Source organism: Thamnophis sirtalis, unplaced genomic scaffold (assembly GCF_051295495.1).
Source record: "Thamnophis sirtalis isolate CommonGarterSnake01/CBP01778 unplaced genomic scaffold, rThaSir2_p1.2 scaffold_2, whole genome shotgun sequence".
Classification (NCBI taxonomy): Eukaryota; Metazoa; Chordata; class Lepidosauria; order Squamata; family Natricidae; genus Thamnophis; species Thamnophis sirtalis.
The window spans coordinates 85,615,855-85,643,494 of NW_028261382.1; the positions used below are offsets into that span (position 1 = coordinate 85,615,855).

Genomic DNA, 27,640 nt, shown 5'->3' on the forward strand with positions numbered 1-27,640 from the left:
ACAAGAACACGCACACAAACAAACACACACACGCACACACACACGCACCTGCTCTTTGTGCTCTGATCAGGGTACATTTGAGTACCTCATGACAGAGTGAGGGAATGCAATTAATATTGCTAGTTTCTGGGCAAGACCTGTTTAATTTGTCTGACTTAGCAACATAAATTTTGGGCTCAGTTGTGGTCCTAAGTCGAGGACTACCTGTAGAATTCAGGGAAGTTATTTCCAGTGAAAATGTGCTTGGATGCTCGCATTCTTTGGCGGAATTAAATATTAATCAATTTGGTTTATTTCCTTAAGCATTTATTTTTGCTTTTCACTTGTTATTTTGTAATACTTTCCGCCTGGGCCGCCTACGGTGATAGCCATCCGAATTCTCTCTTAATAAGAATACCATTGGGACTCTCAAGATTTCAACTTTTCCAAAGCAAAACAAGATAGATAGAAAAAATTTAAAAACGGAAGATGATACCCTGAGATAAATGATCAGCATTTCTACTGCGCAACAGTTGGGGTTTTGTTTATGGAATCTCTGTGCGATGAATTGAAGCAACTGTGTGCTTATCAGTGGCTGTTACAGGCAGTCCTTGACTTACAACCATTCATTGGGTGACCATTTGAACTTACAATGGCACCGGCAAAAAAAATTACTTGCAACTAGTCCTTGAACTTTTGACGGTCACGACATCTTCAAATGATCAGAATTTGGGCACTTCACAACCGGCATGATGGTTGCAGTGTCCTGGGATCATGTGATCATTGCACCATTCCCAGCTGGCTTCCAACAAGCAAGATCGATGGGGAGAAGCTGGATTCCCTTAGCAACTGCAGTGATTTCGCTTAACTGTGGCAAGAAATGTTGTAAAATTGGGCACTGGACAATCGCCTTGTAAGTCAAGGACTATCTCTAAACGGATAGTTAGGTAGAATCATCGTTACATTTTATATTATGTCCTTCATCAAAATTCACACATAGTTAATAATAATTCCAAATGATCTGCAACATGATTAAGAGCCGAGGTGGCGCAGTGGTTAGAGTGCAGTACTGCAGGCCACTTCAGCTGACTGCTATCTGCAGTTCGGCAGTTCAGATCTCACCAGCTCAAGGTTGACTCAGCCTTCCATCCTTCTGAGGTGGGTGAAATGAGGATCCGGATTGTTGGGGGCGATATGCTGACCCTGTAAACCGCTTAGAGAGGGCTGAAAGCCCTATGAAGCGGTATATAAGTCTAACTGCTATTGCTATTGCTATGATTTAAAAAACAATCTCTTGATAAAATATGTGTTGGACAGGCTCAGAGTAATCAATCGAACTACCGGTATTTGTCATGTCTAACTTCAGTCTTATTCATTTGAGTGGAATTGGGTCAATTCCCAAATATCACTCTGATGAAAAAAGAGAAGGAACTGTGGAGGATGGGTATTGTCTTTGTAGGCTTGGCACACTTCCCATCAGAATCCAGTTGTCCACCATTAAAACAACACTCTGGATCCTCTCTTATAAACCAACAGTCGTCGGGTTGTCTTAAGATTCTCCCTAGGAGGCAGCTAGTGAAGAACAAGTTTTTGGTCTTAAATGTGACAGTCACATGGCTTTAATCCCATGGTTTTCCTACTGGTTGGAATTGTGGCATGAGGAAAAGACAGCTGTTAGGAGTTGTTGACAGGAGAGCATCTGAGGTCACCGGCTAATGTGTACCACTCTGAGAATTGGAAAAGGTTATAGAATGATATTTCCAAAAGCTCACTGTCCCACAATAGAACAGGATTAATTAGTTTAACAATCCCTGAGGGGGGTGTGTGTGTTTGTCCCACTTTTAAAGTCTCTGAGTTGTGAGACAAATAAAGGTATTTTTTTTAACACAAAAGCCAAATGTTAAAGGTAGTATCAGAAGAGTTTTTTGTTAGATAAAAGCCAATTTCATTCAGAAGATAAACTCACTGGACAAGACCTGGACAAGATGATCCAATATAAATAACTATTCAGATATAAAGGCAAAAGCTGCCCAACATATTAGGCATATAAGGTGAGCTTAGACCAATATTCATCTTCTCCCAACATTTTTGGTCCATTCACACACACAGCCCATGAAATCAGAATGTTTTATTTCAGAGTGGTTTTTTCCCCAGTTTAAGCTGTAGTATAAATCCAGGAAGGGAGAGGGGCAGAGGTGGGTTCCTACCAGTTCGCACCTATTCGGTAGAACCGGTTCGTCAAATCTACCGAACTGGTTAGAAGAGGTTCCACCAGTGGACCCAGAAAGCAGGCCACACCTACAGAAGAGCTTCCAAACATTTTTGAAACCCACCACTGGAGAGGGGAAACATTATAGGGACTCCTCAACTAATGCTCACAATTGGAACCAGAATTTCCATTGCTGAGCACCCAATTTTAGAGAACTTGTTTGCTGTGATTGTTAAGCAAATCACTATTGTTAAGTGAATCACATGGTTAAGTGAAGCACATCCAGCTCTCTGCATCAACTTTGCTTGTCAGAAGCTGGTTGCCAAGCATCCCAATTTGAATCACAAGACTATGGGGATGCTGCAATGGTCATAAGTGCAAGGACCAGTTATAAGTCACTTTTTTCAATGCCGTTGTAACTTCAGATGGTCACTAAATGAATGGTGGTAAGCCAAGGACTATGATTTTAGTCCACCTTGGAGAAGAGAACTCAGAAACTGAAGGCCGAGGACTTGTCTTGATGGCCACTGTCTTCTTGAATGCTCAGTCTTGTTTCTTGATGTATAACCACTGATAGCCATTGGGTGAAATACTCTGTAGGGTTGCATTTATGAATATCAGGAATAACATTGCTGTATTCCACTTACCTAGGAAGCCTAGGAAAGCTGTAGTATGATTTAACAGGAAGCAGTTCAAAGACGGATGAAACTAATACAATGAAATGTAATTCAAGAGAGATTCTGTTGGTGGAGATTCTCCTAATCGGATCAAAGGGTCCTGTTTATATGTGGAAAGGTAAATCGGGAAGTCATGAATCTCTTTGATTCCAGCTAGTTGCGACCTGAATCACAAGCTTAAGTGCTTATGACTGAATTTGCTCTTTTCTCTTTCTTCCCCCCATCACCTTCTCCTTGTCTGCCACATCTGTTAGAGCGTGAACATGGACTAGGGGTATTCGTAAAAGTGTTAACTAGACAGTATGATAAAAATAGTTCTAATATTAGCATGCTAATCAAATGGATGCAAAGCCATACCTTTTTTTCTTTAAAAAAAAAAACAGGTGGAATTTTGCAATGAGCATGTCAATTGAATTTTCCTACCATGCAGTCATTGATCGATCTCTTTTTCCCTGTCCTTCAGGGGGGCTTTTTCGGTGGTGCGACGCTGTGTCAAACTTTGTACTGGACATGAATACGCCGCCAAGATTATCAACACCAAGAAGCTCTCAGCAAGAGGTAGGGTTGGTTTCCTTCTTTCTGCAAAATGGCTGTTGCTTTCTCTATTTCTGCTCTTCTGTTGTTTTGGCTCCCAAAGCTGCTCTCATGTTTAAAGAGACACTCTGAACATGTGGAATGATGAGAAAATAGATTGGCAGTTCTGGCAAACAAGGCAAAAGCTGCCAGAGATAAGGTGCAGAAATTACAGCTTATCAACAGGAGAAAATGGAAAGGCTCTTGAAGAATCAATAGTTCTTTCCACACGTTATTTTCAAAAGTAGTTTGCATCCCCTTTCTTTCCTTCGGTTACTAGGGAAAAGATCATTTCCCAACCATCCCTTTGCCCTTGGAGTCTTGAAATTTATGATGAGCTCAAAGGGCCCAGATATTTATATTTTATAGAGTGGCATGAACTAGTTGGCAGAGGAAATTTATGTGTGAAAAGGAATGTCTATGGGAATAATGAAGACAAAATGAAACAAATTTTGAGTTTGCTGAAGATATGGTATTGTGAGCAGTTGACCTGGGCCATGTGACAGTAGAGCCAGGCAGTAGGTGAAGATGAGAGTCATTAAGCCACGAAATACTAATTTTAGGAATCCTTTAAGCAGCAGTGAGGGCCTGAAAGTTCATTTTACCTTATACTTGGTTTATACATTGCTTTTAGTTCTTTTCTGACAGGAATTTCAGAATTTCACATAATAATCTTTTCTAGTGCCATTTGGAAATAGAGAGATGGTACTCAATGTCAGGGCCCAAGAACCGGTTCCACCACAAATGCGCGTATGACAAAAGCGCGTGTGACTAAAGCGCGGTGACAAAACCACGCCGTCAAAACCGCGGAGACGAATGAGCGCTGAAGCGCGCCGACAACAGTGCGCCGACAGAAGCGCGCTGTAACATAACCCTAAACCTAACCCTAAACCTAACCCTAACCCTAAACCTAACCCTAAACCTAACCCTAAACCTAACCCTAAATCTTACCTTAACTTAAATCGCGCTTCTGTCGGCGCGCAGTTGTCGGCGCGCTTTTGTCGGTGCGCTTTTGACATCGCGGTTTTAGCGCCGCGGTTTTGTCGGCGCGCTTTTGACGTTCGCGGTTATGTCGTGCCACGTCAAGAACCAAGAAGGACACACAGGATTTTCTTTCCTGCAGTTTCTTTTCTTGTTCCTCACATATATTGAGGTGCAGTACATGTGAAAAATGTCCTGATGGATCCCAAACTGAATGTGAGCCCAACAGAAGATGATGGCAAAAGAGCAAAACAATCCGAGGCTGCAACAGCTAAAACGTAGAGCCAAAATCAAGAGAAGTTGTTGCTCCTCTCTATTCTCAGTTGGTTACATTACACACAGAATAATGGCATCCATGATTTTAGGCAGGCTGGCAGGGGAATCCCAGAAGTTGAAGTCCACACAACTTAAAAAGTTATTGAGGTTGAGAAATACTGGATTAGACATTAGGAAGAACTTTGGTCGTAAGTACTGACAATAGAAGTGAAATAGATTGCCCATGGAGCAGTTTCTTCCCTTTCACTGGAGGCTTTCAAGCAGGGATTGGATAGTCCTCTATTACGGTGAATTTTGCAGCGTTGGGGGGATTGGATTTGATGACCTCTTATCTTCCTTCCAACTCTCTGATCAAATCCACAGGACAAGATAAAAGTACTGTATAAGTGGAAGATCCCACTTAAGGGCCTCTGTTCAGGGCAAGAGGGATTGATAAATAAGATTTAACATTCTGCTTGGTTCAGCTCCCTCTTTCCAGATTGTGGCAGCCTCGTCATCCCTGTGTCCATTTCCACACGAATAGTTAGCATTTCCTCTAATTTAATTTTCAAGCCATAATGTAGGATCCCAGAGGAAAACATGACTTGCTTTTTAATGATGATTGCTTAAAGATAAATTCCAGGCACAGCCTAGGCAGGATAACTAACTTACTAATTGGATTACCATAGTAAAGTTTAGATGCAAAGGAGAGGCTGAGGTTGAGATATTGGAGTTTAGAGAGAAGCTGATTAATGGCAGTACTGAAGTGTTTAAAAGATGCTCATGATGATGAGTAGATTAACTGTATGTGAGGCTGTGGAGAATGGTACGGGAGGTGCACAGGACTTGTAAGGAGTAGTTATCAAAAGGCATTTTATTCAGACTATGGAATCACTGTAAAAGACTGATAGGTAAAGCATTGGAAGCAAGTACTTAAGCTAACTTAAGTTAAAGTAGAAATGTGGGAATTGACAGTTACATTTGCAATGCATTTACATCCATGTGGGCCTGTTTAGGATCAGCCAGTGTTTCATTTCTCTTACGGGAATCTGAATCTATTAAACTCTACAGATGTTACACCAAACCAGACAGAAATGCAGCCTTACACAAATATTTCCTGTAAATGGATATGTTGTACATGGGAAAGGAGAAAAGCAGCAGCTTTGCATAATATGCTAAGCTATAAAATAATTGTGCTCAGAACAAATATATTTATTGCTGGATTTAAGCTATGGTTTGTGCCTAAGTGTTGATTGTCCAGTAAATCACCTTTATACAAGATTAATCACAACATCTGAATTCCACCATAGCCTCCCTTGTTCAGACCAACATCCATATTCGTCCTCACCTTGCTGAAGACCTGTCTTAGATTCCAGTTAAGTAGCTGTAGAGGCTCCTGTTAAACTAAGCTCATATTCCTGGTCTGGGTTTGAACTGTTTGGAATTTTACATTAGTAGTTATGGACCAGTGGTGGGATTCAAATAATTTAACAACTGGTTCTCTGTTCTAATGACCAGATGGGTAGGCGGGGCTTAGTGGTCATGTGACTGTGTGGGCATGACCAACTCAACATTACTCAGGTTGATGGGCACTTTGCCTTAGCTGTTACAATGTAATAAGGGTTAACCGGAGAGGCAGTTTCTGTAAGCAGGGCAATAAAGATTAAGCTAGAAACAACACCAGAATGTTTCCTTCCTGCCTTCCTTACAGGATTAGCCCTGTAAAGCAGGGATAAAACCAAAAGAAGATTTCTTCCAACAACCGGTTCTCTGAACCTCTTAGAACGTTAAGAACCGGTTCTCCCGAATAGGTGCGAACTGGCTGAATCCCACCACTGAAAGGACCAAAGGAGCAGTAAGAAATTAGTTAAGTGCACCAGATTAAGGGAATAGCAGTAAATTAAACAATGGAGAACAAAGCAAAGGGGGTGGCGGGAAGCAATGATAATGATAGGGGCAAAAGGAAAAGGATGAGGAATAAAGAATACAACACGGCATCCTATATGAGAACGGTAAACTCATCTGGTTGTGATTGCCATGGCTCAAAATCTTGCTCTCTAAATTGGTCACAGAAGAGGAAATTCACAATTTAAGATTGGAATGTCTTTTGATGATCTAGAGGTTTACCATTAATACAGGGCAGGAGGCAACTTGAAAGAACATGCATGATTGGTTCACTCTCTGAATCTGGGCCTACGTAGAGGGTTTGTGGTTAAGGCACCTTGCGAAGTCTCTCCTCCAACGTCTTTGAGAATAAGGAGACCAACCTCATCCAATGTCAATGCTTTTTTAAGAGCCTTACAGGGAATTATACAATATGTTATTCCCCAAAAGATATAGGAGTCCTGGTTTGGCCTACCTATTTTACAGCCCCCGTCATCTTTAAATTGAAATTAAAAAACCACTTCATTAACATTGGCTCCCCGCCCACCCCCCTAAAACCAGCATGAATAAAGTGTGGGTTGAGAGTCAGCAGTGAGCCCAATCAAAGAGAACAGAATTAGCAGCTCAGGAACTCAAAAGCTCAATTCAGCCAAGGTTCCAACCAATAAAGTATCCTTTGGGCCTCCAGCGAGGCACAACCAAGCTCTAGCTGGAAGAAAATGTTTGGAATTAAATGATTAGTATTTTACACAGCTTTTCTACGTTCTTCCTGTGAGCTGCATTAAGAAGGGTCCTCTGTCCAGAAAAGTAAAGTAAACTGATTGCATATCTATGAAGATTCTCAATCAGCCAGGTTTTCCCAAAGGAGCTTTTAAAAAGGCAACTGGACTTTCTTCGCTTTTTTTTAAAAAAAGTTTCACTTCTCATCCCAGAAGCTTCTTCAGTTTTTCAACTGCTGCTGGTTTTCCAATTCCGTTATTCAAATTCTCCCACCATCACCCCCAAATCAGAAGAGCGACTTGGAATCCCTTAGGAAATATGGGATTTTCTTTTATAACACCGAAACTATTTACCTGTTCTCAGCTTTACGGAAATTTCAGTAGCTCAGCAAAGCAGGACAATCCTACAGCTTATTTATTCATTTCGTTCTTAATGACAGACACGTCAGGCTCATCCCAATCCCACAGAGTTCTGAAGAAGCTTCTTGGAGGAGAAGCGTGACGTTTTCAAAGAAAAGAAAAAAAAAACAAGAAAGTCCAGTTGTCTTTTGGAAAAGCACCTTTGGGAAAACTAATTGCATCTGTTTTTTTTTTTTAATTGCACCATCCAGTTAGCAAGAATTTCATAGACTCTGCATTTCTAATCTATGTTCTGCATCCACATTGCTGGTTGGAGCCCTACATTGGCTCTGATGGATCTCAATTTTTTTTTGTAGCTATCAATGTGGATGGGGAATTGGGACAGAGAAGAAATAGATGCATGACTCTGGGATTGGGCTGAGCTTGAAGTGTCTGTCTTTTAGAAAAACACAAATAAATGAGTTTTCTTGCTTTGCAGAGCTACTGAAACTTCTGGAAACCTACAACAGGTCAATAACTTCTGTTACAAAGAAAGCCCCATGTTTCCCAAGGAAGTCTGAGTGGCTCTTTTAGATTGGGAGGATGGGGGTGGAAAGGGATTTAAACAACAGGATTGGAAAAACAGCAATAGACGAGTCAGCATTTGGGCTAAGTTCAAATATAATGTGCATAATAATACCTTCGCCACAATAAAAAAAATGTGCATTTTAAGAGCATTTCTTGGCACTCCTGTGAATTACAGTAGCTACGAAGATTGAGAAAAAAGCTACTTGCAAATATAAATATATTATTTCATAATGGGAACATTTCAATTATGGTTTAGATAAGTAAATATGGAATAAAAATGCTTGATTGTCATCTAGTTGGTTACTCTAGGACAAGAAATGCTTAGACCAATATCACTTTTGCATCAAGAAGGGCCCCCCATATATTTTTCTGATTTCCTCTTGCCTGATTTATATATTTTGTATTCAGATTCATTTTGTTAAACATTCTCACCATTTGGTACGCAAAGCTTTTAACCTGCCAGTTGGCACTCAGTTTTATCTCCTTAAGATGCTAACTGGTTTCTTATTATAACTGCTTCAGTTATGTTTTAATTGTCTTTCTGTATTTTAATCCTATAAGCTGCTTTGCAAAGAAAGCAGGATGAAAATGATAAAATATTTTTTTTTAGTGTCAAATTCCAATGGAAAAAGCTTACTTAGGTAAAATAATAATAATAATAATAATAATACTTTAATAATAATAATAATTTAATAACTTAAAAATCAAAATTCAACGACTATGGCACAAACCAGCAGTGATAATTCCAGTGGTAATTGGCACACTGGGTGCTATTCCAAAAGCACTGGAATTACATTTAAAACAGTTAAAAATTGACAAAATCACCATCAGTCAAATGCAAAAAGCCACACTGCTTGGATCTGCATGCATATTACGAAAATACGTTACGACGTCCTAGGCCCCTGGGTGGGGCCCGACTAGTAACCAATGCCAAATCTGGCGAAACAACTGGCCGCTGTGATACAATTGTATAATAATAATAATGGAAGTCTGGAAATTATTAGCTGTGCATTTTTTTTTAAAGTTAGGTTGGCAAGTTGAAAAGGGGTTACTGATGAAGATCAAAATTTGTTTAACTTAATTTATATGCCTCCCATCTCATTATCCAGAGTGATTGACTTACAATTACAAAAATTCACAAAGAACAAACAGGAGCTGATAAATATTATGAAGTTTGTTTCTCTCTGAGTGAACATTAAATAAAACATCTAAGGACAAAATGCAAGGATGAATTTTCTTACGATTTCAAGAGCTAATCATAGATCAACTTTTAGGTCTATCACTGTAATTTAATTAAAAAAGAAAAAAAATGCCCATAGCTTTTGCAGAGATTGACTGGGTTCACACGTTACATCACTCCGTAACCTGATTCGAGTTAGCCATTATGGTTAGGATATGCCAGACAAATATAGCTTGTTCGGTATATAGCATTACCAATACCATTGTTTATACGTTAAACTAATCATCCTCAACAAAGGTGTACATTGTCATTTTCAAAATCCTCCTGGGAAATTTGTCTGGGTGATTTGCTAATCAATTTCAGACTCTTCCCTCCCTCCCATCAGCCTTTCTGCCCCTTTAAATTTCCCAGTCAGTTTAACACCCAGGTTAAACAGCTGGAGAATCTCCTTAGAGGCTCATTCCCTTTTTTTTCCCCTTTAAGAGCCCCCTTTTGATTAGGGATTCCAAATTCTGGGTCTTCAAAAGTACGCTGTTGAAATTAACAAATTGTGCCAAGTTTTGCCTGTCTTCTTTAGAAAAAAAATATGAAAGTCAGTAGCTTGTGCATGATTTCAGAGTGATTCCGGCATGGTGATTTTCTTTTTATTTTTTTTCCCCCAATCTCCACCCTCATAGCTGCACCCTTCACATACTTTTTCAGAAATAAATATATCTGTTTTCAAGGCAATTTCTGTCTGTAAGTTCGAAGAACCTTTGGAAGATGAGAAATGACAAAGCTTGCAGAATACAAAATACCTATGCAGCTGCCAAATCTGGATGAGCAATAAAGGAGGGATATCCCCAGTATGTTATCCCCCTCCCCTTCCCTAGTATTTATATTTGCTGAGCATTTTCTTGGAATTAGGAAAGTGCAAGAGGAAAAATCATGGGAAAAGGCAGGATATGTAAAAATGGATTATATGAGGATAGCCTGGCTATGTTGCCTTTCCCTCGTAAAGAAAGCTTTGCAATCTGGGAAAGGTTCTAGGTCAGAAGTGGGCAACCAATGATAAATTTAAGATCCATGGACTTCATGCTGGCTCAGAAATTTTGGAATTTGATCTCCCAAGGATGTAAAGTTTAATGAAAAGGACCAGGGGTGACATGATAGGACAGGACAGAACTGGGTATGGCTAGTCTAGTGAAGAGAAGAACCAGGGGATACATGATAGCAGTCTTCCAATATCTCAGAGGCTGCCACAAAGAAGAGAGATCTATTCTCCAAAGCATCTGAAGACAGGACAAGAAGCAATGGATGGAAACTAATTGAGCCGAGATCCAACTTAGAACTAAGGAGAAATTTCCTGACAGTGAGAACAATTAACTAGCAGAACAACTTGGCTCCAGAAGTTTTGGGCGCTCCAACATTGGTTGTTTTTAAGAAAAGATTGGACAATCATTTTGTCTGAAATGTATAGGCTTTCCTGCCTGAGCAGGGGGTTGGACTAGAAGATCTCCAAGGTCCCTTCCAACTCTGTTATTCTGTTATAGATCTATTGTTATCCCTGGACCCTCAGTTGATTTTTGTACATAGGGGAAACTGCTCTTAGCTGAAGCTAGTACATCAGCTGCTCTGTTCCTGGATAGGGATAGCAGGATTGTGGTGGTTTATTACCACAGATTGGATGACTGTAATGCAGTGTTCCTCAGCCTTATCATGGTTGCTGGCTGGGGAATTCTGGGAGTTGAAGTCCACACATCTTAAAGTTAACAAGGTTGAGAAACACTGTTGAAATTCAGTCCCTCCTGATCAGAAGTTGGAATGCTACAAAATGTGACTGCATTATTGCCTTGGCTTCCAGACTTCTGCCATTTAGATTCAAGACAATGTTAGGGTGCCATCCCCTAAATAATTCAAGCCTGCATTACATTAACACATGCCTGCACTGATAGTTTTCTCCTTAGCATCCATGATCTCAGGAGAAATCTATCACTGGAGACATGTTTTACTTCCTATTCTCCATGTTCCTCTCTTGCAAATTGCTACTTGATGCTGAATCAGAGATGGGTCTTCTCTGAAATAACATCTGTGCTGTGTAGAATGACCTCCCATCTGCTTTGTACCACCATGGATGGTGACAGGAGTTGCTTTAAAACCCAGCTTTTAATGACAATTTTCACCAGCCTCTACATCTTCTTTGCAGTTCCTTATAGTGATTGTTTTGATCTTGCTCTGTTCTGCCCCCCCCCTTTTAAATTCTGTTCTAGAATAGCTTTACAGCTATGGTAAATTATACTAATGAGAGGCTACCTGGAGAGGTTTTTAATAAATAAATAAACCTCAGCTCTTCTATAAACGCTGATTGCTTAGTAAAAGCCTTCTTTGGATATGTCCTAAATAAATTCTGTGGTACAAATCAAATTATTCTTGATGATTATAAAGAAATACTTCCAGCACTGAAAGAATCTGCTCAAGTATTATGTGGATCTTTACCAGAGGTTCTTTTCTTTTTGTGAAACTTGGGTTTAGAATATTTTGAGAAAATTTAATTTTTTTATTTATCACATTTCTTCACCACCCTTCTCTCTCAGTTGGTTTTGTTCATTGTATAGCTTAGCAGGAAATCCTGGTATAATGTGAAGGCACTTGAAAGGAAAAAGCAATGTTCTAGCAAACCCTTTCGAAACAGCAAGTGGGATCATCCTGCTAATTACAGGCCAATTAGCAAGTTTATTGATTCTCTTCAAAACTGCTGGAGAAGAAACTGATACAATGTTCAGGCAATTTAAAATGTACATAAAGAACGCACAATTTATAACAAGAACACACAACTTAGATATTGTTATATAACAATGTATAACAAGGGCCAGGCAAAAGTATTTTTGGGAAAAAATGATTTCATCAAATCATTCTGATTGTATTTGTTGACTTACAAAATTTCACCTAATGACCATTTGAAGTTACAATGGCACTGACAAAAGTGACATAACCTTTTTTCACACTTATGACCATTGCGGCACCCCCTTGGTCAAAATCCAGATGCTTGGCAACTGACTCATATTCAGTGCTGCAGTCTGTGGGAGGGTGATGTGTTCACCTTTTGTGACCTTCTGACAAGCAGAGTCAACGGGGAAATCAAATTCACTTAACAACCATATTACTAACTTAAAAATCACTGATTCACTTAACAATTGTGGCATGAAAGGTTGTGAAATGGGGCAAAACCCGCTTAACAAATATCTCACTTAGCAACAAAGTTTAGGCTCAGTTCTGGTTGTAAGTCAAGGACTATCCTTATATGAATGGATAACCAAATACATAAGTAACACAAAGAAAGAAGTTAGTTGAAGGGATTTTTGGGGTTGAACTAATTTCTAGTGTTCGTTTTAGTGATTAAGTCTTCAAGATAACAGGATTCAATGTCCCCCAGGCTGTACAGAGCCTACCCCCAAGGGGTTGTTGTTGAAAAATAGGAGGAGGAAGAATAATTTGCATGGGACCTTGAGTTATTGAAGAAAAGCCAGGCTAGAATCTTCAAAAGAAAGCCAAATATCCATTGGAAGAATAAGTTTAAAAAGTTAAACCCTGGTACTCATCTTAGCATCTGCTTGACTCAGAATAACAGAGTTGAAAGGAATCTTGGAGGTCTTCTAGTCCATCCTCTGCTCAGGCAGGAAACCCTACAGTATACCATTTCAGAGAAATAGTTATCCAATCTCTTCTTAAAAACTTCCAATGTTGGAGCACCCACAACTTCTAGAAGCACTTGTTCCTGTTCTTGTTCCACTTGATTAATTGTTCTAATTAATGTCAGGAAATTTGTCCTTAGCTCTAGGTTGCTTCTCTCCTTGATTAGTTTCCATCGGTTGCTTCTGGTCCTGCCTTCGTACTCCATCAGTCATTCAATCTTTATTTCAGTTAATGATTATCAGAGCACCCTTTTAATCATTTCTGAGTCCTGTATACTGCAGCAGGAAACACGTCTGCTGGGTGTATATGGTATCATTCTTGTCTGCAGTAAAATAACTAATTAGTCTCATTCCTACTGTGGAAGGCTTCTGCTGATTAAGCCAGTTCTTAAACAAGGAGATTAGTGACTGAAGATCTGATGCTTTTAGACATGCCTGTATGACGTCTAATGCCGAAATGGGTATCTTTCAAGATTTTAAATAGGAACTTTCATATTGATGCTCGTTTCTCTTAAGATGTGAACACTTAGTTTGTTTTTCTCAGTCCAGGTCTTAACATCCTAAACTTCAGAGGCATTTCTAACCCAGTTTTACACACCCTCTCACAATTACCTCTTAAAAGATATTTGAATCTCTACCTTTTCCTGAATTTGGGGGGCTCTTTCCCCTGCTTGATTTTTATGAAAAATCAGCATGATTTTTCTCAATTAATACTTTATTGTTTTATTCCCCTGCGAGTCCATGGATGAGTGCAGGCTGCAGTCCTGTTTTCCCAGCACAGAAAAGTAGGTAGTGATATGTTATGTGATAACGTATAGTAATAATAATAAACTTTATTATGGCTTACACTAAAAAAAATCATTACAAGCTGTATCAACATTTAGTAATGTCCGGATATCATTCCTGCTTTTATATAAAATAATCTCTATACAAACCTACAATCAGAAAAGGAACTGAACGAAGTTCAGCAGCTGCCAAAAAAGCCAACACAGTTCTAGGCTGCATAAACAGAGGGATAGAATCAAGATCACATGAAGTGTTAATACCACTTTATAATGCCTTGGTAAGGCCGCACTTGGAATAATGCATTCAGTTTTGGTCCCCACGATGTAGAAAAGATGTGGAGACTCTGGAAAGAGTGCAGAGAAGAGCAACAAAGATGATTAGGGGACTGGCGACTAAAACATATGAAGAACGGTTGCAGGAACTGGGTATGTCTAGTTTAATAGAAAGAAGGACTAGGGGAGACATGATAGCAGTGTTCCAATATCTCAGGGGTTGCCACAAAGAAGAGGGAGTCAAACTATTCTCCAAGGCACCGGAGGGTCAGAACAAGAAGCAATGTGTGGAAACTAATCAAGGAGAGAAGCAACTTAGAACTGAGGAGAAATTTCCTGACAGTTAGAACAATTAATCAGTGGAACAACTTGTCTCCAGAAGTTGTGAATGCCCCAACGCTGGAAGTCTTTAAGAAGATGTTGGATAGCCATTTGTCTGAAACGGTATAGGGTTTCCTGCCTAGGCAGGGGGTTGGACTAGAAGACCTCCAAGGTCCCTTCCAACTCTGCTATTGTATTGTATTGAAGTTGAACTAGGAATAAATGGCAGAGGTGAATTGTAGGATGAATTTAACAGTAGTATACCTTTTCACTTGATTAAAATAATTTATTGACGAAAAACTTCAGGATAAATATCCCTGCAGTGTACAAGAAAGAGATGTGTCATTGCAGTTTTCTAAATAGGCAAGTAGTCCTCGACTTACAACCACAATTGAGCCTGACATTTCTGTCGTTAAGTGAGATGTTTGTTAAATGAATTTTGCTCCGTTTTACGACTTTTCTTGCCATGGAGGTTAGGTGAATCATTGCAGTTGATAAGTTGGTAAGACAGTTGTTAAATGAGTCTGGCTTTCCTGTTGCTTGTCAAAAGGTTGCAAAAGGGGGATCCAGTGACCTTGAGACCCAGCAATGGTCATAAGTATGAACAGAGTTGCCAAGCATCTGAATTTTGTTCACATGATCCTGGGGATTCTACAAAGGTTGTAAGTGTGAAAAATGGTCAAAGTTGCTGTTGTAACTTTGAATGGTCACTAAATGAACTATTGTAGGCCAAGGTCTACCTGAATGTGTAATTGGTTTCTTCTCGTATTATAGTAACCACCAACTATAGTTAAAGTGCTGCGTGCATTGAGCTAATTGATTATACATAATATGATAAAGCAAGCAAGCTATATAGCAGAATACTCGAAACAATCTGAACTGTGAGTTTGTTTTGATGTACCCGTGTTATTATTTATATGTATTTTTTGACAGGCATTACAGTCTTCATTCAGCTTCTTGCAAAATGCCAAGGATCCCCTCCCCACCCTGAATTAGATATTTGGTCTGCAAAGATCAAGAATGCTACATGGCAGCAAAGAGATTTTTTTTTTTGCCCAAGGTTTTGCAACTCTGATACGCTCACCTTGATCTGAATTACTGGTTAGGACTAGAGAGAGAAGCTTGTGGTTGAGCTAGCATGCCGAGGTATTGCAAAGCTGACACCCCATCAATGTTACAGCTGATTTCCCATTTGTACAATTTAAAATACTGGTGATTTCCTTGAAAATCACAAAGGACACTGAATTCTGCTACTGCTTTTGGGATGGATGATGTTGGGCCAGTCACTCTAAAACCAATCCATCTCACAGGGTTGTTGTGGGGTGGGGGGAGAGGAAAAAGGAATATTTGGATATGTTTGCCTCCTTGAGTCATTTATAAATTATAATGAAGGTGGGATAAAAAATAAAATCCTGAATATTAAGGAACTGGATCTTTAAAAAATCATTATTCCCTCTGTAGGAATGTCCTTCCTTAGTTAGGAATAGCAATTGGTTGGTTGTGCCTCATAGAAGTAGTACTTACCACTTATATACCACTTCACAGGGCTTTACAGCCCTCTCTAAGCAGTTTACAGAGTAAGCATATTGCTCCCAACAATCTGGGTCCTCATTTTATAGACCTCGGAAGGATGGAAGGCTGAGTCAACCTTGAGCTGGTCAGGATCAAACTGTCGGCAATGGGCACAGTTGTCCTGCAATAGCCACCATGGCTAATGTAATGCAGAACCAGTTTTCTTTAAAAAAAAAATCTGGTTCTAGTTCTAATGTATTGGTGGTTGCACACAGCGAGGTTAGAAAACACTTGCTCTTAAGTTTATACTGACCCTATCAAGTAGAGATTTTGTGCAAAATCTCTGTGCAGTAGGAATTCAAAATAAATTATGGGATTTAGCTACACAAAAGACCTACGACTCAGACCATTATTTGCTCCCCCTTTAGTTTTGTTATACAAAAGAGCCACATCATTCTGAGAGTAATTTTCATGAACTGTCATTACGTTCATGGGGAATGGTGTTTATCACCCTCACATTTGAAAGGCTTCTTAATAGTTAACTAGCCACGATTACCTGTAGATGAATGTCCATGTGAGCCTGTGATTCACAACAAGTGGAAGACCTCTGGTTTATGTTGAGTTACGTGTGTGTGTGTGTATGTGTGTGTATCTATATCTATATATCTATATCTATATCTATATCTATATATCTATATCTATATCTATATCTATATCTATATCTATATCTATATCTATATCTATATCTATATCTATATCTATATCTATATCTATATCTATATCTATATCTATATCTATATCTATATCTATATCTATATCTATATCTATATCTATATCTATATCTATATCTATATCTATATCTATAATCTATCTATATCTATCTATCTATCTATCTATCTATCTATCTATCTATCTATCTATTGATCTCTCTTCTCTCTGGGCTATTAAATGCAGTGAGTGTGTGTGAATCTAACACAGACTGAGTCACCACATATGGGGAATTATCAGCCACTTTGCAAAAATGATTTTTTAAAAAAAATCTAAAAGCCTGTTTGGCATTTTATAGACGAATAGATAGTATTTTCCTTAAAAAAGTTGACTGTATTCAAAACTTCTTTTGAGATCCCAATTCTTTACCACATAACATGTAAGAAATTAATTTTAGCCTATGTAATCCCTTGTTAATTGTTTGCTTCATTTCTCATTATTTTCCTTTTTTTAATATATTCTCCAGGACCACTTTGTAGGTCTAACTGTTGGACTTTCTTTAGAAATTTCTGCTCCTCAAAACCCAACAGGTTTTAAAATAAGAATCTTAATTTTTCTTGCCCTCCATTCTTCCTTTTGTCATCCAACCTTAACTTGACGCATCAGCTTTTCTTTTGACCAACACTTCAGATTTCATTTGAGACTTTGAAAGGTATTTATCATTGGTTGATTCTAGATTCACATTCTCTTTACTTGTTCCAAGCTGTGTGAAATCAGAAGGTAGCCGAGTGCAAGAGTTTTTCACAGTTCAGAGTGGGCAGGAATAAGTTCAGCTCAGAAGCAGAAACCAAGCACAGAAATAACCCAAATAATCCATAGATCCAACCAGGCATTAGTCTTTGAGCTGAAGGGTTTTCCTTTCTCTGAATATTGGCTGTGCATTGAATTTGAAAGAGAAAAGAGAGAACTGTGTCTTGGAAATACCAATGTTAACTCGTCCCTTAGAAAGGGCTATGTTTGAATAGAGTGCAACTGAGCACCCACGCACATACTCACGCTTAGCATGATGAGGAAAAGAAAATTGGTACTTGTCTTCTGTTTCTGTAAGCCAGGGAAGAATTATGCTTTGGATGGTTAAAGAGAACGAGGTCTATGGCAGTAGGGTAAGTCGGTGATGCAACCTGGTTAGAGGGCACTTCCACGCATATAAATAGAGCCTGAAGATGCTCCATCTGAACAGAATCAAGCTGGTGCACTTCTGGAGCATAAGGGAAGATCTTCCTCTTCCTCCTCCTCTTCCTCCTCCTCCTCCTCCTCCTCCTCCAAAAAATAAAGACAGGCTACAAATAAATAAAACTAAATAAAAAGCAACGGGTATGCACCAAGTGGAGGGTACATACTTGTGCTGCTTCTGCTCCTTCTCCATCTCCTTCTCCGCTATTTTAAGGCTTTAGCTGCAGTTCTCATGTTTCCTGGCTAAAGAAGATGGGGAGATTTTTGTTGCTGATTTTCAACATGAAGAGATCCAAAGACAGGAAGTCTTCGTGGGACCTTGTGTGTGTGTGTGTGTGTGTGTGTGTGTGTGTGTGTGTGTGTTTGTGTGTGTGTGTGTGTGTTTGTGTGTGTGTGTGTATGTATATCTATCTATCTCTCTCTCTCTCTCTCTCTCTCTCTCTCTCTATCTATCTATCTATCTATCTATCTATCTATCTATCTATCTATCTATCTATTAGATTTTTACAAGCCCTGGTAAGCCCCAATTATGGGAGGAAGCTAACTGCTTCCATCATCTGTCAATCGGCTCGTCACAAGAGTCCATCACGACAGAAACCCAATATTTTTTACTGTTGCCTTTGTTATATTTTGTGTTTTTTTTATTTGTGCTGATAAATAAAGGGAGACTAGTATAGATCTATTTCAAGCTATTTAGCTCTCATCAGCTAGCCATACCCTTACTGGGATTTGAACCTGGGCTATATTGCATACTAGGCAGACATCTTAGCCATTAGGCCACAGGCTCTTATCCGTTATCAGCGAAGCCAGGGTGAAAGGGAATATATATATATATATATATATTCCTGCTGTAGGCCTTTTGGAGAAACAAACAAGCCCAGGACTGAATTGGGCAGTGGTTTAAACAAGGAGAGGCATTGCTTTGTGCTTTTAATTCTGATTCCTGGCAGTGAAGGAGTCTGGCCTCAATGAACCCCTATGTGATTGATTGCAGGTTTGATGCTACAGCCAAACGGTTCTAAAAAGGGAATGGAAAAGAAGGAGGGTGATGTGTTTTATGCTATGGGGAAGGAGATGAGAAAGTGGGAGACTGTGAGTTCTAGAACCACCAGAGGCATGAAGGCCAGCTGGGTGACTTTGGGCCAATCACCAGGAGATGGTGGGTTCTTTCATGCCTTAGGCATGAAAGTTGGCTGGGTGACTTTGGGTCAGTCACTGTCTCAGCTCAAATCATCACACAGAGTTGTTGTTTTGGAGAAAATAGGAGGAGGAAGGTGAGTTTAAAATGTCCATTATCTTCAGTTATTTGTAAAAAATAAAGGCTGGCTACAATAAATGACATAAATGAACAAATATGTACCAAGTGGAGGGCGAAGTGGGGGATCAGGCTGAGGTGATCAAGGATATGTGTTGGAGAAGGGACAAAGTGGCATCTTTCTTAAGTTTCTGATAACTTGGGTAGCATCCCGGTAAAATGGATCAAATATTTGTTGGGGAATAGGTAAGTTCTTCACATTCTGAATCTTTCTCCATAAAGCATCTTACCACTCAGTGGTGGGTTTCAAAAATTGTTCGAACCTACTCTGTGGGTGTGGCCTCCTTTGTGGGAGTGGCTTACCGCCCATGTGACCGGATGGGAGTGGCTTGCCGCCCATGTGACCGGATATGAAGATGCCAACGACACTTGTCAGAACCACCTTAAATTACCTCACACACAGCACTGGCATGCTTAAGAATATGATGTAAACTTGTTTTTTAAAAGGCATCTTTGGTTTGCGTTAAAACAACTTCAACACATGCAATGTGCTGATTGCACCACAAACACAGTAGTCAACCTTACCTTTCACAGAGGCACTGAGTTTTATAAACATGAGCATGATAGTGTAGAATAATCATATCCAAGGACCAGTGGTGGGTTTCAAAAAATTTGGGAACCTCTTCTGTAGGTGTCGCCTGCTTTCCGGGTCCACTGGTGGAACCTCTTCTAACCGGTTCAGTAGATTTGATGAACTGGTTCTACCGAATAGGTGCGAACTGGTAGGAACCCACCTCTGTTACCACTATATCCATAATTTAATTTAATTTAATTGGCTTTCCATTTCTATAGCTCCATTTATCCTTTCCCCATATTTCCATCTGTTCTTATCACCATAGGAGATCTGTGTCCCTGTGGGAGCCTCATATGTTCTGATTCCTCAGTTCAGCTTAATTCAAACTAAGGACATAACCCAGGCAACTTTGAACCTGTTCCAGTGCTTTTCATTTTAGCAGAAGAGCATGTTTCTTAAGCACATGCTGTCTGTATGTTTTTATTAGGTGTTATTTAGAGAGGACAAATCTGTCAATTTCAATTTCTGTTTTTCTCAATTTCTCCTTTCCCCAAATTCATTTTATTTCCATATCAGTTTGCAATGTGGAAAAAAAGGCTCCTGAAAACGTAGGCGGTTTATTATATTTCCTATAATATATTGCAGTTTTCCTTCATTTCCTTCATTGTGTATGCATAGAGAGGGCTGAAAAGCACTATGAAGCGGTATATAAGTCAAAATGCTGTTCCTATTGCTATTTTTCACTAGTATTTTAGTTTTAGTTTTCCCCTGATAGGCACACATACAGATATTTTTTTTAAAAAAATGGAGAGCCACATCACAAAATTCTGCACTTTTTGAATTGTGTCTTTGTGCACTTCATGTTTTGGATTACAAAGAGTGAATTCTAATGAAAACCTGATCAATTTTTCTACTCAATTTTATCGTTAAGGGAAGACATGGATGCTTTTTCATTCAATACGTATATAAATGTGTGTGCTTGTGTATATGTATGTTTGGGAATTACTTTCCCTAAGGACAGATTTCTCTCCAAATCCAGTGTTCCAGATCTCTCTAACGTGAGAGAATTAAAAAAGAAGCCTTTTTATCCTTCCAATCTGGCAGATTTTGAGCAGCAGGGTTTAATTATTGGCCATTCCAGAGTCAGATAACTCTGCTCGGGCAGTAAGATTGATTTGTAAATGTGTAGTGGGAACAACCCTGTTGTCTTTGTAAAATCTTTGGATAAGTTTAGACGGTTGCAAATGCAGCTGAACGCAACAGATTGGCCCAAATCCAAGATGATTGATCTCCCTACATAGTTTTCAAGAATATAGTTTCGGTCATGAATATATTAACTTCTAGGATGGTGTTGGAATCACTGATTTAATTAAGCAGCAGTACATCTCTGTCCTTAACTCTTTGTTGACAAGCTGAGGAAAGAAGCTATTTTAAAGCGAATGTGTCTCATAGGAAGAATTGTGTTTTCCATTGGGGTGAATATCTGGTTCTTTTTCTTCTTCAATGACCTTTCAAAAGAAGCTGATTTAAAGGGTTCTCCAGCAGCTTCATGAGGAAGGATTTTCTGATAGGGCTGCTGCTTTCTTGTAGAAAAACTGTGTGCACGTCTGATGTACACTACACCATGTACCAAAAAGTGGGGAACACAAACACAAATGGCTACTTTAAAAGAGAAAGAAACAATTTGGTTATTTAGCTATATAGAATACGTACATGGTTCCCCTTATTGACAAGTATACAATAAAAGTATACCCACATTGGAATATATGTACATACACATACACTCACACCAGTGGTGGGTTTCAAAAATTGTTCGAATCTACTCTGTGGGTGTGGCCTCCTTTGTGGGAGTGGCTTGCCGCCCATGTGACAGGATATGAAGATGCCGCCGACACTTGTCAGAACCACCTTAAATTACCTCACACACAGCACTGGCATGCATAAGAATATGATGTAAACTTGTTTTTTAAAAGGCATCTTTGGTTTGCATTAAAACAACTTCAACACACGCAATGTTCTGATTGCACCACAAAAGCAGTAGTCATCCTTACCTTTCACAGAGGCACTGAGTTTTATAAATATGAGCATGATAGTGTAGAATAATCATATCCAAGGACCAGTGGTGGGTTTCAAAAATTTTTGGAACCTCTTCTGTAGGTGTGGCCTGCTTTCCAGGTCCACTGGTGGAACCTCTTCTAACAGGTTCGGTAGATTTGATGAACCGGTTCTACCGAATAGGTGCGAACTGGTAGGAACCCACCTCTGACTCACACATATACATTCTTAAAAAGCAGCTTCTGGAAAGAGCCATAACTCAGTGGAAGAACATTGCATGCAGATTATTGACAAGAAAACAATATACACACACATGCATACATTTTATCTACATGTGTGCATACCTATATTCCCACACATGTATATACTTTTAAAGCAGCTTCTGGACTAACTCAGTGGAAGAACTTTTCATGTAGACGTCCAAAGTTTAGTTCCTGGCACATCCAGTTAAAAGTATTAGATCATAGCTGTTGGAAAAGACTTCTGCTAGAAACATGAAGATCAGCTGGCAGTTGGCATAGACAGAACTAAACAGGAGGGAGCATTGGGCCTAAGAGTCAGAGTCGCCTGAATCGCATGATGGATGGCAAATAAATCTGATAAATAAAAAAAATGAAGCCAAGATGGAGAACTAGGTAGCACCAGAGAAATTCAGGCAACAGGGCGGAGGACATGATTAGTCAAGAAAATGGTACAAAATGAATAGCACAGCAGCAAAAATATGTGATTCAGAAAATTGCAGATTTTTAGCTGCAATTTGGGGAATGTTATGGAGGTCATCCTTTAGTAGGTTCAACTATGTTGTGTTTGGTTGGGAGGCTACCAGGAATTCCCATGGTTGATAAATTAGACTGGGAAGTCAAAAGCAATTTGGAAGAAGCAATCCCTTTGGTACAGCTGCCAAGAAAACTATGTGAATGTGTTCATGAACTCAGCAGAAGTCAAGCTTGGCTGGAAAGAAGGATTAACTTTACCTTATATGCCTATTGTAAGGCTTTCAGCAGTCATATCCAGAAAGCCACCAAAGCAGAGGTGCTGCCGGTTCGGCCCGGATCGGGCGAACCGGTAGTAGCAGTGGTGGGAGGCTCCGCCCACCCGCCCAGACACTTCTGCGCATGTGCAAGCATGCCTGAACTGGTAGTTAAAAATTTAACAACCCACCATTGGGGTAGTTTGATGGTCATTTCTTGCCCTACAGCTCCTACCTTAACTGCTGCCCCACTACCTGAACTCGCCTTCTTTATATACGGTAATGGCTCTAACTTTTTATAGGGCAGCACAATGCTATCAAGGTGAGATGGGTCTATCATCTTGCAATCACCTGTGTGGTTTCTTTGGTAATTCTTCCAGGCAACCCATAATCCAATCTTTTTGGTGGCTTTGGTGCAGTGCTGGGTTGCTATATTTGTTTACTACTGGTTTGGGCACGCTCCTGTGCGTGCCGCTTCTGCGTAAGCATCCGGGCGGGTGAGCAGAGCCCCCTGCTTCCGCTACCACCGGTTTGCCCGATCCAGGCTGAACTGGCAGGAACCCACCTCTGAACTACCCCCCACCCCAATTATAAAGAACAAAGCAGTACCTGGGCAATTTTAAAGGTGAGAAGCATTAAGTGTTAAGAGATTAACTCCTGCTAGTTTCTCTATGAGCCCTCTACGTCTTGAGTTTAACTGCTTCCCTTATGATATTTGGTTTCTATGTATTAATGACCTTGTATTTGCAGCATGCTCAGCGGTGTCTAATGAGCAGGCTTGCCGCGCTTGTGCAGCTTTTATCGGTTGTCCAACGGAAAGGCATTTTGGGAGGCTGTTCACCTCAAAAGTACCCCAGCTTCCCCACCCCACTATCGAACTGCTTCTTCCCTTTGAAAGTGTGAACTTCTGTGGAGTGTTTCCATGGAGACATGTTCTAGCTGAATGGATGACCCTCTCCTGCTGTTTCCATCTTCCATCCATTAGACTCGGTATGTCTTCTTTTTTTGGGGCACACTTCCATTGTCATCTTGCTTTCCTTGGCAGCCCTTTTTGCCTTGACCTCAGGAGTGAGGAGGTTGAGGTCAAGGGCAGTTGTTGCTGGCTTCACATCCGTTCTGTATTTTGAGCTGCAGCTGTTAAAACCATACCGTTTCTGCAAAGGTTTGGTGGTGTTGATGAGCATCAAGTATTTGAAGGATGTCAGGATTTTGCTGACAGTTTTGGCTCATTTTGGGGGCAGAAATTAATATGCTGGGGAGTGGCATGATATCACATGCCAGTGCAGGTCATCAGATTTATTTTCAATGTTACTTTGTTGACTTTCTTACTATGTTTGTTTTAAAACGTTTTCGACCAACGAGTTTCATAATACATCTTATTTAAGGGCGGTCATGTCCCTTAGGAAACAGATTTTTAAAATGGACAAAGCATAGCACAGAAGGAAAGTGAAAGAAAAGGGAAAAGGAAATAAAGCAATTTTAATCATCATTTGTTAACGATTATCAACCACTTCTTAAAAGGAGCAATTGGCATGAAAACTTCTGGGGAGGAGGAGCAGAAAAATGGTCTTTTTTTCTGAAAATCAGAAAACGCCCAATGGATCGCAGGGCTGAGAAAGCGGTTAACAGTTTTCCAAACATTGTACCTCCCCCCTGCATCAGCGGGTGGTTTGAAAGAAAATCAAGGAATCCCGTGATGGTGCAGTGGTTAGAATGCAGTATTGCAGGCTGACTCTGCCTACTGCCAGGAACTCAGTCCTGACCACCTCAAGGTCGGCTCAGCATTCCATCCTTCCGAGGTCTGTAAAATGAGGATCCAGATGATTGGGGACAATACGTTGACTCTGAAAACTGCTTAAAGAGGGATGTATAGCACTGTGAAGCGGTATATAAGTCGGAGTGCTATTGCTGTTGTTATCCCTTGCCTAAAGATATTTAGTGATGAATGGGGTGTATTACTAACCCTTTCTTTTAAATAAATGTGGCTAACAAGATTCAGTGAGACTGTAACTTCCTCGAGGATAAGGGGCTGCAAGGAACTTTACCTCCTGCCTGTACATTTCCTTGTTACTCTGCAGAGGCTGTCTGGTGAAGGCTGAAGGAGAAGCGGTTCCCATCCAAATAGTAACAGGGCCTCACTTCCCATGTCTTCCTTCCAGTTTTATCTCCTCATTAATTGGCAGTAGACTGTTGTACAGTAGAGTCTTTCAAACATACGTCCATGCTCCCTTGTAAAGGACCTTCTCCTTTCCACCAATTTTGGGATCTTCTCAGTCTCGGAGACAACTTTTGTGAAGGCCAGCAAGATGGACAGTGAGTTTCCACCAGGTTTTCCAAGGCTCTGGTGACGCTGGTTCGCAGCGCCGAAGTCTTAATTTTGCTTCTCAAGAAAAAAAAAGGTCATTTAGATGCTGAGGAGGAGAAGGAGGTGGATGATGATGATAGTAATGATTGTAAGACACTTACGCTTGATCTGTTACCGAGATGGGTTTGTCCTTCCCCTTTTCTCTTTCCCCCCTCTTTCTCCCTGCTTCCCCTCCTTGCTCCGTTCCCCACCCTCCTGTATTCAGAGCAAAAAGTCCCTCCTCTGGCTCTGCTGCTGTGCTAATCAGTGTCCTGGGTGGGCATGATGGGATTAGCATACAGCTGGGTTAATAGAGGACATTTTGAGCCACTGCAATGCAGGTAGATTGGAGCATGCTCAATCGCACGTTCCACTCCTCTGCCAGTGAGAGCACAGCTTTGCACATTTGACTGACAGCATCCAGCCTAGGCAGCCTTACCAGGCTTGGCCTATGTTCAGCTGCTTCGGAGTTTGACCTATATGCTCCTGAGCCTTTAATTTGTCTAGGCTGCTGTGAGGTCCCACGGTCCCAACACCAGATTCTCTTTCGCTGAGAGTCACAAAACAATACAAAGTAGTTTGAGGCTTCTGCTCCTGCCTCTTACTTGCTTACCAACCTCACGGGAAGAAATAAGAGACTTCTGGTGTGACTCCATCTCCCTTGGACAATTGTGGAAAATACTGAACAAGGCAGTCCAGCCAGCCGGCCGGCCAGTCAATCTGTATTCTGTTAATGCAAAGGCAAGCAGAATAATAGTGGCCATTGTCTATCTGTCTGTCTGTCTCTCTCCCTTTCTCTCTCCTCTCTCCTCCCCCTCCCCCCGGTGTGTGTGTGTGATCTGTGTCTTCTTCAGTCTTGGATCCTCAACCCGAGGCCTGGGAGTTTGAAGGCTCTACATAGGACAGGTAGTCCTTGACTTACAACAGTTCATTTAGCAACCATTCAAAGTTGCAACGGCACTGGAAAAACATGACTTCTGGCTGTTTTTCACAGTTACGACCTTTGCAGCCTCCCCATTTTATCACACGATAAAATTTCAGATACTTGCCAACTGGTTCATAATTGCGACCGTTGCTGTGTCCCAAGTCATGTGATCCCCCTTTGCAACCTTCTGACATGCAAAGTCAATGGGGAAGCCAGATCCTAACCCCACTGGGACCCCTTTGGCTTCCACTTAACACATCCACTCGAGTTCCTCCTTCAGGCCCTGGTTCCTTCTTCAACACCTCTACACCTAACAAATAAATAAAGTCATAAAGTTTTGAAGACAAAGTTAAAAACTAATGTAAACTAATATATTGTAAGCCCTTGAAGCTAACCTTAAGGCACAGCAGAGTACAAATCCCCTCGTCCGCGGAGTGGAATAGTGATGTGCAGTTACCTGTCCTATGAAAGCCGACCTACTTCATCGGGTATAGTTTCTGGCTTTGCAGTCCCCAGTTCGAGCAGCTGGCCATATGCTCAGAACCAGAGCTTTGTTGAGTCCAAAGATCATGTAGTTCTCCTCTTCGTCTGTGGCCACTGCTAGCAAAACATGTGTACGAGGCAGGGGTGGGTTCCTGCCAGTTCTAACTTCTTTTACAGAAGAGGTTCCACAAATCTACAGTGCTGTTTAGAACTGGTTCCAGCTCCCTCCCCCACCCGTAGGGACATCATCAAGATGAAGAGCGAGGGGAGGAATTCTGGGAGTTGAAGTCCACAAGTCTTAAAGCTGTCAAGTTTGAACACCCCTGGTTTTTTTTTCTAAAGGGGTAAGGGTGCAAGGGTCTTGTAACTTGACAGCTTTAAGACTTGCACACTTCAATGCCAGAGTTCCTGAGCCAACATGACTGGAGGAGGAATTCTGGGAGTTGAAGTCCACAAGTCTTAAAGCTGTCCAGTTTGAACACCCCTGGGTTTTTTTTTCTAAAGGGTTAGGGATGCAAGGGTCTTGTAACTTGACAGATTTAAGATTTGTGTGCTTGAAATGCCAGAGTTTCTGAGCCAACATTTTGGTTGCTAAGCAAGAGTGTTGTTAAGTGAGTGTCACCACATTTTACAAGTTGGCCATGCCCACCCAGTCACATGGCTGGCAAGCCACTCCCCACCTGGTCACATGGCCGGCAAGCCACTCCCACCCGGTCACATGGCCGGCAAGCCACTCCCACAAAACAGGCCACACCCACAGAAGATGTTCTAAAAAAAAATTGAAACCCACCACTGGTACGAGGTATTGTAACTGGTGGGTGTTGATAGAGCTACCCTTCGTGAATATGGTGTAATTTAAGTTTAGAGGTTTCTAGTTCGGAAATGGCAGCTGAATATTACGATAACAAATTAGGTAGCTTAATGTGGGCTATTTTGGCTGGGTAATAGCTGTTAGAAATACCCTTTGCCCCATTGACAGAGCCTGCATTGTAAGCTAGAAGGCTGCTCTAATAATGTGTCCACCTCGCTAGAACAGCTAAGCAGGGTTATGCTTGGTTAGTTCTCAAGATGAGAGACTACAGGTAGTCCTCGACTTACAACAGTTAACTTAGTGACCATTTGAAGTTGTGCCGACACTGAAAAAAGT

General features: G+C 40.6%; 1 protein-coding gene across 19 annotated transcripts in view; it reads left to right on the forward strand.

Moving 5' to 3' along the window:
* CAMK2B (calcium/calmodulin dependent protein kinase II beta) overlaps window positions 1-27,640 on the forward strand; it is a 210,428-nt gene that overhangs the window by 49,608 nt on the left and 133,180 nt on the right. For 18 of the 19 annotated variants that reach the window (XM_087706258.1, XM_087706263.1, XM_087706256.1 and 15 more), the window contains exon 2: window positions 3,329-3,423. In XM_087706258.1, coding sequence (XP_087562384.1) covers window positions 3,329-3,423 — 95 coding nt within the window. Of the gene's footprint in view, window positions 1-3,328; window positions 3,424-27,640 lie in introns of those variants that run through there. The other variant, XM_087706267.1, reaches the window with a different exon arrangement.